At 27.6% G+C, this 13,743-nt stretch overlaps 1 protein-coding gene across 1 annotated transcript in view; it reads left to right on the forward strand.

The window, feature by feature from the left end:
- The first annotated feature begins 4,104 nt into the window (after positions 1-4,104).
- Positions 4,105-13,743, forward strand: part of LOC143228446 (protein piccolo-like) — a 162,291-nt gene continuing 152,652 nt past the window's right edge. The window contains exon 1 of the mRNA XM_076459705.1: positions 4,105-4,140. Within this exon, the coding sequence (XP_076315820.1) occupies positions 4,105-4,140 (36 nt within the window). The remainder of the gene's footprint in view (positions 4,141-13,743) is intronic.

Here is a 13,743-nt window from a genome sequence, read left to right on the forward strand (position 1 = left end):
AATATGACAGTTTTGATGAACTAGTAACTGTGTCAATAAATATGACAGTTTTGATGAACTAGTAACTGTGTCAATAAATATGACAGTTTTGATGAACTAGTAACTGTGTCAATAAATATGACAGTTTTGATGAACTAGTAACTGTGTCAATAAATATGACAGTTTTGATGAACTAGTAACTGTGTCAATAAATATGACAGTTTTGATGAACTAGTAACTGTGTCAATAAATATGACAGTTTTGATGAACTAGTAACTGTGTCAATAAATATGACAGTTTTGATGAACTAGTAACTGTGTCAATAAATATGACAGTTTTGATGAACTAGTAACTGTGTCAATAAATATGACAGTTTTGATGAACTAGTAACTGTGTCAATAAATATGACAGTTTTGATGAACTAGTAACTGTGTCAATAAATATGACAGTTTTGATGAACTAGTAACTGTGTCAATAAATATGACAGTTTTGATGAACTAGTAACTGTGTCAATAAATATGACAGTTTTGATGAACTAGTAACTGTGTCAATAAATATGACAGTTTTGATGAACTAGTAACTGTGTCAATAAATATGACAGTTTTGATGAACTAGTAACTGTGTCAATAAATATGACAGTTTTGATGAACTAGTAACTGTGTCAATAAATATGACAGTTTTGATGAACTAGTAACTGTGTCAATAAATATGACAGTTTTGATGAACTAGTAACTGTGTCAATAAATATGACAGTTTTGATGAACTAGTAACTGTGTCAATAAATATGACAGTTTTGATGAACTAGTAACTGTGTCAATAAATATGACAGTTTTGATGAACTAGTAACTGTGTCAATAAATATGACAGTTTTGATGAACTAGTAACTGTGTCAATAAATATGACAGTTTTGATGAACTAGTAACTGTGTCAATAAATATGACAGTTTTGATGAACTAGTAACTGTGTCAATAAATATGACAGTTTTGATGAACTAGTAACTGTGTCAATAAATATGACAGTTTTGATGAACTAGTAACTGTGTCAATAAATATGACAGTTTTGATGAACTAGTAACTGTGTCAATAAATATGACAGTTTTGATGAACTAGTAACTGTGTCAATAAATATGACAGTTTTGATGAACTAGTAACTGTGTCAATAAATATGACAGTTTTGATGAACTAGTAACTGTGTCAATAAATATGACAGTTTTGATGAACTAGTAACTGTGTCAATAAATATGACAGTTTTGATGAACTAGTAACTGTGTCAATAAATATGACAGTTTTGATGAACTAGTAACTGTGTCAATAAATATAACAGTTTTGATGAACTAGTAACTGTGTCAATAAATATGACAGTTTTGATGAACTAGTAACTGTGTCAATAAATATGACAGTTTTGATGAACTAGTAACTGTGTCAATAAATATGACAGTTTTGATGAACTAGTAACTGTGTCAATAAATATGACAGTTTTGATGAACTAGTAACTGTGTCAATAAATATGACAGTTTTGATGAACTAGTAACTGTGTCAATAAATATGACAGTTTTGATGAACTAGTAACTGTGTCAATAAATATGACAGTTTTGATGAACTAGTAACTGTGTCAATAAATATGACAGTTTTGATGAACTAGTAACTGTGTCAATAAATATGACAGTTTTGATGAACTAGTAACTGTGTCAATAAATATGACAGTTTTGATGAACTAGTAACTGTGTCAATAAATATGACAGTTTTGATGAACTAGTAACTGTGTCAATAAATATGACAGTTTTGATGAACTAGTAACTGTGTCAATAAATATGACAGTTTTGATGAACTAGTAACTGTGTCAATAAATATGACAGTTTTGATGAACTAGTAACTGTGTCAATAAATATGACAGTTTTGATGAACTAGTAACTGTGTCAATAAATATGACAGTTTTGATGAACTAGTAACTGTGTCAATAAATATGACAGTTTTGATGAACTAGTAACTGTGTCAATAAATATGACAGTTTTGATGAACTAGTAACTGTGTCAATAAATATGACAGTTTTGATGAACTAGTAACTGTGTCAATAAATATGACAGTTTTGATGAACTAGTAACTGTGTCAATAAATATGACAGTTTTGATGAACTAGTAACTGTGTCAATAAATATGACAGTTTTGATGAACTAGTAACTGTGTCAATAAATATGACAGTTTTGATGAACTAGTAACTGTGTCAATAAATATGACAGTTTTGATGAACTAGTAACTGTGTCAATAAATATGACAGTTTTGATGAACTAGTAACTGTGTCAATAAATATGACAGTTTTGATGAACTAGTAACTGTGTCAATAAATATGACAGTTTTGATGAACTAGTAACTGTGTCAATAAATATGACAGTTTTGATGAACTAGTAACTGTGTCAATAAATATGACAGTTTTGATGAACTAGTAACTGTGTCAATAAATATGACAGTTTTGATGAACTAGTAACTGTGTCAATAAATATGACAGTTTTGATGAACTAGTAACTGTGTCAATAAATATGACAGTTTTGATGAACTAGTAACTGTGTCAATAAATATGACAGTTTTGATGAACTAGTAACTGTGTCAATAAATATGACAGTTTTGATGAACTAGTAACTGTGTCAATAAATATGACAGTTTTGATGAACTAGTAACTGTGTCAATAAATATGACAGTTTTGATGAACTAGTAACTGTGTCAATAAATATGACAGTTTTGATGAACTAGTAACTGTGTCAATAAATATGACAGTTTTGATGAACTAGTAACTGTGTCAATAAATATGACAGTTTTGATGAACTAGTAACTGTGTCAATAAATATGACAGTTTTGATGAACTAGTAACTGTGTCAATAAATATGACAGTTTTGATGAACTAGTAACTGTGTCAATAAATATGACAGTTTTGATGAACTAGTAACTGTGTCAATAAATATGACAGTTTTGATGAACTAGTAACTGTGTCAATAAATATGACAGTTTTGATGAACTAGTAACTGTGTCAATAAATATGACAGTTTTGATGAACTAGTAACTGTGTCAATAAATATGACAGTTTTGATGAACTAGTAACTGTGTCAATAAATATGACAGTTTTGATGAACTAGTAACTGTGTCAATAAATATGACAGTTTTGATGAACTAGTACTGTGTCAATAAATATGACAGTTTTGATGAACTAGTAACTGTGTCAATAAATATGACAGTTTTGATGAACTAGTAACTGTGCAAATAAATATAACAGTTTTGATGAACTAGTAACTGTGTCAATAAATATGACAGTTTTGATGAACTAGTAACTGTGTCAATAAATATGACAGTTTTGATGAACTAGTAACTGTGCAAATAAATATAACAGTTTTGATGAACTAGTAACTGTGTTAATAAATATAACAGTTTTGATGAACTAGTAACTGTGTCAATAATTATGACAGTTTTGATGAACTAGTAACTGTGTCCAATACGTATGACAGTTTTGATGAACTAGTAAATATGTCAATTAATGTCCAGTGTCAATAACTAAGAACCTTGAAACAAATAATTGTATTACTAAACAAGTTTTGTTTGGTTGCTTTCAAGCGCATAGTTATACTATAGGCTATCTGTTTGCTTCCCACCCGGGTTTTAGAAATCCGAATTTTAGTGTATACTTGCAGATTTACCACTCTATGTGTCGGTAGCTATTAGATAAAAGTAAGTGTACAAATAACTGCGCTATTTATAAACTGTAAAACTATCAACAAGACGACATTTTAAAATAATCATGTCGTGTCGAATAATTTAAACAACATCTTAAGACAAAAGTAGGGTTAAAAATTTGCGACTCGGGTAAACACACACGTTTTCATAACGTGTTATTTCACCAACACTTTTAACTGTCATACCAGAAACAATAGTTCACACACATTCAACTTACAACTTCACGATCGATTTTCTCTGCCGACCACTGATACAGCTCCGACTTGCGTTTGTAGTCACATAAAGTGAATGGGGTCTTCTCGCAGTTCTATCAGGAATACTTCTGTTCTGCCAGCAGATGGCGCTATTTAAAATGTTGTCGTTTTCCTTATTTTATTGAAATCAAGCTCTGACGTCATGTGGTCGGCGTCATGACGGCATTAAAAGAGGTTTTACATACTTTATGCGTGAGTGTTTACTGTTTTTTCATTGTAGGTGGTCCGTCACAATTCTAGAATGTGACATTGGCCTCAGGTCAAAGTTTCTCTCAGTTGTTTCAACGAAAGGAGGGACATTTGGATCCAATATACATAACCATACTATGGAATAGAGAATCCGTCCTAGTCCCCTATCAGTAGAGGCACAACACAATGATTCAGTAGTGAAGGGTAGAGGTGCCCAATGGTCAAAACTTGTTGACCCAACAATAGTCCAAACGTGTTCTCTAGTCAGAAGAAGATCTTTCCAACCTTAAACGAACTTACGAAGTCCGTTCTTTACTGGTCGCTGATATTGAATTTACTTACTATTCTGAAGACCAAACTGACTTCAAGAAGAGATTCTTAGCGACCATGTTGTCCAGCTACAGATCATTACTGACGTAACTAACTTAACACAGACCTTACAGTAATGAGAACCTTCCTATGACGAGTCAAACAAAATAAGCTATACCGTGTGTCAGTCCGTCCTTTTCCAAAAATGAAAAATTTTGACAGTCCATAATTTCGTCAAAAGCCGTCAGATAGTAGGAGGTGACGTAGGTCAGCCAGTCTCATATTAACAACAACTGATAATTAAGTAGTTGTCATTATGGTGAAATCGACTGTATGAAGACAAACTGAGGATTCTGTTAGGACGAACAAATAGTGTTGAAACAGACAAACAACTGGACATGTGAAACCTGACGTGTTTTTATATTACATTTATATACGTACAGTATCTTTCAGTAGTATTCACCCCTACCAATAACGTTACATTTGGACGAAATACAAATAACGTAAACAATGTTTTTAATATACTTGTTTTTATCCAAAACTCTAATGATTAAACTAAGAATGTTGAATGTCAGCAAAACCTGTAAAGAAAATATACATATTGGAATTTGCTGATTGCATTAGTATTCAGCACCCTAAGTCAGTACTGGGTGGAAATACCTTTGGCAGTAAATTCTGCTGTGAGTCTTTTTGGATAGGGCTCTACCAGCTTTGCACAATGAGATGGTGTTAATATTTACCCGTTACTGTGGCAAAATTGCACCAATTCTGACAAGTTCATTGAGGATCATTGCCGGACTGCAATGTTTAAGTTTCACCATAAATTTTCTATTGGCTTCAATTCAAGTCTTTACTAGGACATCCACTTTCTTCTTTTGAAATCACTCCAGGGTGGCTTTAACCTTGTATTTCGGGCCACTGTTCTGATGAGATGTGAAGTTTCGACCGAGTTTTAGATTCTTGGCTGATCCAAGCAGGTTTTTCTATAGGATTTGCCTGCACTTTGCAACATACGATGCTACCACCACCATGCTTGACAGTTTGTATGGTGATGAGTGAGTGATGTGCTGTGTTGGACTTACGTCAGACCCAACGCCTTTCAGTTGGACCTTTTTAAAAATCTCAGGTTTTATTTCATCTGACCACAAAAACTGCTGTTGCATGTCATCAGTATAATTTACCTGCTTTATCACAAATTCCATACAATGTTTAATTCTTTTCTTTTTCAGTAATAGTTTGTTTCTTCCCAGTCTTCCATACAAACCATTTTTATTTAAGGACTAGGATATTATCGGTATCTCAACACTGACTTTAAGCTCAAACATGGAACCTGACAGATCTTTCATAGTCATTGTTTGCTTCACAGTGGCATCCCTAACCAGTTTCCTACTTGATCGACTGCTTAGTTTGATTTGGGTGCTATGAAGCATATTTCACTTCTTAATGATGGCCGACATTGTACTCAAAGGGATAATCAGTAACTTTGAAACATACTTGTAGCTTTCTCCTAATCTGTTATTCTATATTACTATATCTTGTTTGGAAAGCTCCTTGGTCTACATTATTGGTTTGTTGTATGGTTATGTGAGTTGTGTCTTGAACAGATGCATTCACTCTGAAGCCAAGCTAAATCAGTTTCATCACACACAGACAGAAACAATTACATTTTGTGGCCTTTCAAACTAATCTTTTGCATCTCACCTAATTTAAGGTTGTCATAAAAAAGATTTACCAATACTCTATCATCAAGCCGTGCCAGGCCAAAATATCATGTCAGGGAAACTAATGTTCAATTTATACGTAATGATAGACTTTGGTCAGTCAATGGTCAAATACTTTTTACACGTTTTAATGGCAATTAGGAGAAGAGACTTGTAATTTAATGTAAGAAGAAAATGCATAAAAGCAAAATTTATTCCTTAAAATTTCGTTAAAACAGAATCTCGATACCCTTGATGGGTACATCACAATTAGTCCATTTTGTAGCTTTTACCTTAATAATAAATAAACATATATTTCAATCAAAACTAAGTCAGAGATGTTTTTCTGCCCAATGAATTTATTAAGTGTTACTTATCAACTAATCTCAGGTGGTATTGGGAGAAACATACGAACTATTTTTTATATTATCATTTTATGAAAATCAATAACATTTGAAAATGGTAAGTTGTATAACTGTATGAAGGTTTTATCGGAACACAAAATGTATCTCACTTCCGTTAGATTATGAAAAAAGTGATTAAGTACGTTTTCCTGAAAATTTAATGAACGTGTATAGATCATTTCAGCTTTAGATTGTTATATTTTGTTAAATAATGAAACTTATTTAAAAACTTATGAAACTGGTTAGATATCAAATCAGACAAATAATAAAACAGCAACAAATTGGTGTGGGTATTAACTGTTAAAACAGTTTAAATTGGGTAATAACTGTTTGGACAAGCGTTAATATAAAACAACTGATGTAGATTTAAAGAAGATGGGACAAGTGTAAATATAAACCAGATTACGTTCGTGAAGATAAAAATAGTTCAATTGGTGTAGATTAAAAAAGCAATTTGGATTGGTATAAATATAAATATGTATCAAATAGTGTTAATAAAACGCAGCTTGGGTTGATGTAAATTATTAATAATTATAGAGAACAAGTCACAAAATGTTCCCACTTCGTTAAGCTCCATCTGTAAAGGTTAAGCTTGTTTATAAAATTAATATAATGTAAGAATAGTTGTATCGAATATGTGCTAAAGTGATGATATCTAGTTATCTTTACTAATTTAAGTGATGATATCTAGTTACCTTTACTAATTTAAGTGATGATATCTAGTTACCTTTACTAATTTAAGTGATGATATCCAGTTATTTTCACCAATTTAAGTGATGATATCTAGTTACCTTAATAATTTAAGAGATTATCCAGTTATTTTCACTAATTTAAATGATACTAATTTAAGTGATGATATCTAGTTACCTTTATAATTTAATGATGATATGAGTTACTTTACTAATTTAAGTGATGATATCATGTTACCTTTACTAATTTCAGTGATGATATCCAGTTATCTTTACAAATTTAAATGATGATATGTAGTTATCTGATGATATCTTTATCTCAACAATTTAAGTGATGATATCTAGTTATCCTTAATAATTTAAGTGATGATATCCAGTTATTTTCAATAATTTAAGTGATGATATCTAATTACCTTTACTAATTTAAGTGATGATATCTAGTTATCTTAAATAATTTAAGTGATGATATCCAGTTACTTTCACTAATTTAAGTTATGATATTTAGTTACCTTTACTAATTTAAGTGATGATATCTAGTTACCTTTACAAATTTAATGATGATATGAAGTTAACTTTACTAATTAAAGTGATGATATCATGTTACCTTTACTAATTTAAGTGATGATATCTAGTTACCTTTACTAATTTAAGTGATGATATCCAGTTATCTTCACCAATTTAAGTGATGATATCTAGTTATCCTTAATAATTTAAGTGATGATATGCAGTTATTTTCACCAATTTAAGTGATGATATCTAGTTACCTTTATGAATTTAAGTGATGATATCTGGTTATCTTTACTAATTTAAGTGATCATATCTAGTTACCTTTACTAATTTAAGTGATGATATCTATTTATCTTAAATAATTTAAGTGATGATATCTAGTTATCTTTAATAATTTAAGTAATGATATCCAGTTATTTTCACCAATTTAAGTGATGATATCTAGTTACCTTTATGAATTTAAATGATGATATCTAGTTACCTTTATGAATTTAAGTAATGATATCTAGTTACCTTTATGAATTTAAGTGATGATATCTGGTTATCTTTACTAATTTAAATGATCATTTCTAGTTACATTTACTAATATAAGTGATGATATCTAGTTACCTTTACTAATTTAAGTGATGATATTTGATTACCTTCACAAATTTAAGTGATAATATTTGGTTATCTTTACTAATTTTAGTTATGATACTTAATTATCCTTACTAATTTAAGTGATGAGATCTAGTTACCTTTACTAATTTAAGTGATGATATCTAGTTACCTGTACTAATTTAAGTGATAATATCTGGTTACCTTTACTAATTTTAGTGATGATATCCAGGTATTTCCACTAATTTAAATGATGATATCTAGTTAACTTTACTAATTTAAGTGATGATATCTAGTTACCTTTACTAATTTAAGTGATGATATCTGGTTACCTTTACTAATTTAAGTGATGATATCCATTTATTTCCACTAATTTAAATGATGATATCTAGTTATCTTTACTAATTTCAGTGATTATATCTAGTTACCTTTACTAATTTAAGTGATGATATCTAGTTATATTTAATAATTTAAGTGATGATATCTAGTTAATTTACTAATTTAAGTGATGATATTCAGTTATATTTACTAATTTAAGTGATGATATCTCGTTACCTTTACTAATTTAATGATAATTTAGTGATGATATCAGGTTACCTTTACTAATTTAAGTGATGATATTTAGTTATCTTTACTAATTTAAGTGATGATATAGTTATTTTCACTAATTGAAGTGATGATATTTAGTTACCTTTACTAATTTTAGTGATGATATCTGATTACCTTTACTAATTTTAGTGATGATATCCAGTTTTCTTTACTAATTTAAGTGATGATATCTCGTTATCTTTACTAATTTTAGTGATGATATCTGGTTATCTTTACTAATTTAAGTGATGATATCTAGTTATCTTTACTAATTTAAGTGATGATATCTAGTTACCTTTACTAATTTAAGTGATGATATCAAATTATCTTTACTAATTTAAGTGATGATATCTAGTTACCTTTACTAATTTAAGTGATGATATCCAGTTATCTTTACTAATTTGAGTGATGATATCTAGTTACCTTTACTAATTTAAGTGATGATATCTAGTTACCTTTACTAATTGAAGTGATGATATCTAGTTATCTTTAATAATTTTAGTGATGATATTCAGTTACCTTTCACTAATTTAAGTGATGATATCTATTTACCTTTACTAATTTAAGTGATGATATCAGGTTACCTTTACTAATTTAAGTTATAATATCTGGTTATCTTTACTAATTTTAGTTATGATATCCAGTTATCTTTACTAATTTTAGTGATGATATCTAGTTACCTTTACTAATTTAAGTGATGATATTTAGTTATCTTTACTAATTTAAGTGATGATATCTAGTTATCTTTACTAATTTAAGTGATGATATCTAGTTATCTTTACTAATTTAAGTGATGATATCTAGTTAACTTTACTAATTTAAGTGATGATATCTAGTTACCTTTACTAATTTAAGTGATGATATCAAGTTACCTTTACTAATTTAAGTGATGATATCTAGTTACCTTTACTAATTTAAGTGATGATATCCAGTTACCTTTACTAATTTAAGTGATGATATCTAGTTATCTTTACTAATTTAAGTGATGATATTAAGTTATCTTTACTAATTTAAGTGATGATATCTGGTTACCTTTATAATTTAAGTGATGATATTCAGTTATCTTTACAAATTTAAATGATGATACATAGTTATCTTTAATAATTTAAGTGATGATATCCAGGTATTTTCACTAATTTAAATGATGATATCTAGTTACCTTTACTAATTTAAGTGATGATATCTAGTTTTCTTTACTAATTTAAGTGATGATATCTAGTTTCCTTTACTAATTTTAGTGGTGATATCTAGTTATTTTCACTAATTTAAGTGATGATATCTAGTTACCTGTACTAATTTAAGTGATAATATCAGGTTAACTTTACTAATTTAAGTGATGATATCTAGTTTCCTTCACAAATTTAAGTTATGATATCTAGTTACCTTTATTAATTTAAGTTATGATATCCAGTTATCTTTACTAATTTAAGTGATGATATCGAGTTATCTTTACTAATTTCAGTGATCATATCTAGTTACCTTTACTAATTTAAGTGATGATATCTAGTTATCTTTAATAATTTAAGTGATGATATTCAGTTATATTCACTAATTTAAGTGATGATATCTATTTACCTTTACTAATTTAAGTGATGATATCAGGTTACCTTTACTAATTTAAGTGATGATATCTAGTTACCTTTACTAATTTTAGTTATGATATCCAGTTATCTTTACTAATTTAAGTGATGATATCTAGTTATCTTTACTAATTTTAGTGATGATATCTAGTTATCTTTACTAATTTAAGTGATGATACCTAGTTATTTTTACTAATTTAAGTGATGATATTTAGTTATCTTTACTAATTTAAGTGTTTATCTCTCGTATCCTTTACTAATTTAAGTGATGATATCTAGTTATCTTTACTAATTTAAGTGATGATATCAAGTTATCTTTACTAATTTAAGTGATGATATCGAGTTACCTTTACTAATTTAAGTGATGATATCCAGTTACCTTTACTAATTTAAGTGATGATATCTAGTTACCTTTACTAATTTAAGTGATGATATCAAGTTATCTTTACCAATTTTAGTGATGATATCAAGTTAACTTTACTAATTTTAGTGATGATATCCAGTTATGTTTACAAATTTAAGTGATGATATGTAGTTATCTTTAATAATTTAAGTTATAATATCAAAGTATTTTCACTAATTTAAATGATGATATCTAGTTACCTTTACTAATTTTAGTGATGATATCTAGTTTCCTTTACTAATTTAAGTGATGATATCTAGTTACCTTTATTAATGTAAGTTATGATATCTAGATTAATTTACTAATTTAAGTTATGATATCTAGTTATCTTTATTATTTTCAGTGATCATATCTTGTTACCTTTACTAATTTAAGTGATGATATCAAGTTATCTTAAATAATTTAAGTGATGATATCATGTTATTTTCACTAATTTAAATGATGATATCAAGTTACCTTTACTAATTTAAGTGATGATATCCAGTTACCTTTACTAATTTAAGTGATGATATCTAGTTAACTTTACGAATTTAAGTGATGATATCCAGTTACCTTTACTAATTTACGAAATGATATCAAGTTATCTTTACCAATTTTAGTGATGATATCAAGTTACCTTTACTAATTTTAGTGATGATATCCAGTTATCTTTACAAATTTAAGTGATGATATGTAGTTATCTTTAATAATTTAAGTGATGATATCTAGTTAATTTACTAATTTAAGTGATGATATCTAGTTATCTTTACTAATTTAAGTGATCATATCTTGTTACCTTTACTAATTTAAGTGATGATATCTAGTTATCTTTAATAATTTAAGTGATGATATCATGTTATTTTCACTAATTTAAGTAATGATATTTAGTTACATTTACTAATTTAAGTTATAATATCTGATTATGTGTATTAATTTTAGTTATGATATCCAGTTATCTTTAACAACTTAAGTGATGATATCTCGTTATCTTTAACAATTTTATTGATCATATCTGATTACCTTTAATAATTTAAGTGATGATATTTAGTTATCTTTACTAATTTAAGTGATGATATTTAGTTACCTTTACTAATTTAAGTGATTATATCTCGTATCCTTTACTAATTTAAGTGATGATATCTAGTTATCTTTACTGATTTATGTGATGATATCCAGTTATCTTTAATAATTTGAGTGATGATATTCAGTTATATTCACTAATTTAAGTGAAGATATCAGGTTACCTTTACTAATTTAAGTTATAATATCTGGTTATCTTTACTAATTTTAGTTATGATATCCAGTTATCTTTACTAATTTTAGTGATGATCTCTGGTTACCTTTACTAATTTAAGTGATGATATTTAGTTATCTTTACTAATTTAAGTGATGATATCTAGTTATCTTTACTAATTTAAGTGATGATATCTAGTTATCTTTACTAATTTAAGTGATTATATCAAGTTATCTTTACCAATTTAAGTGATGATATCAAGTTATCTTTACCAATTTAAGTGATGATATCAAGTTAACTTTAGTAATTTAAGTGATGATATCCAGTTACCTTTACTAATTTAAGTGATGATATCCAGTTATTTTCACTAATTTAAGTGATGATATCTAGTTATCTTTACTAATTTTAGTGATGATATCTAGTTACCTTTACTAATTTACGAGATGATATCAAGTTATCTTTACCAATTTTAGTGATGATATTAAGTTACCTTTACTAATTTTAGTGATGATATCCAGTTATCTTTACAAATTTAAGTGATGATACATAGTTATCTTTAATAATTTAAGTGATGATATACAGGTATTTTTACTAATTTTAGTGATGATATCTAGCTACCTTTATTAATGTAAGTTATGATATCTAGTTTAGTTTACTAATTTAAGTGATGATATCTAGTTATCTTTACTAATTTCAGTGATCATATCTAGTTACCTTTACTAATTGAAGTAATGATATATAGTTATATTCACTAATTTAAGTGATGATATTTAGTTACCTTTAGTAATTTAAGTGATGATATTTAGTTACCTTTACTAATTTAAGTGATCATATCTAGTTACCTTTACTAATTTTAGTGATGATATCCAGTTATCTTTACAAATTTAAGTGATGATATGTAGTTATCTTTAATAATTTAAGTGATGATATCTAGATTAATTTACTAATTTAAGTTATGATATCTAGTTATCTTTACTATTTTCAGTGATCATATCTTGTTACCTTTACTAATTTAAGTGATGATATCTAGTTATCTTTAATAATTTAAGTGATGATATCATGTTATTTTCACTAATTTAAGTAATGATATTTAGTTACCTTTACTAATTTAAGTTATAATATCTGATTATGTTTATTAATTTTAGTTATGATATCAGTTATCTTTACTAATTTAAGTGATGATATCTCGTTATCTTTAACAATTTTAGTGATGATATCTAGTTACCTTTAATAATTTAAGTGATGATATTTAGTTATCTTTACTAATTTAAGTAATGATATTTAGTTACCTTTATTAATTTAAGTGATTATATCTCGTATCCTTTTCTAATTTAAGTGATGATATCTAGTTATCTTTACTGATTTATGTGATGATATCCAGTTATCTTTAATAATTTGAGTGATGATATTCAGTTATATTCACTAATTTAAGTGATGATATCAGGTTACCTTTACTAATTTAAGTTATAATATCTGGTTATCTTTACTAATTTTAGTTATGATATCCAGTTATCTTTACTAATTTTAGTGATGATCTCTGGTTACCTTTACTAATTTAAGTGATGATATTTAGTTATCTTTACTAATTTTAGTGATGATATCTAGTTATCTTTACT

This window comes from Tachypleus tridentatus, chromosome 10 (genome assembly GCF_004210375.1).
Source record: "Tachypleus tridentatus isolate NWPU-2018 chromosome 10, ASM421037v1, whole genome shotgun sequence".
NCBI lineage: Eukaryota > Metazoa > Arthropoda > Merostomata > Xiphosura > Limulidae > Tachypleus > Tachypleus tridentatus.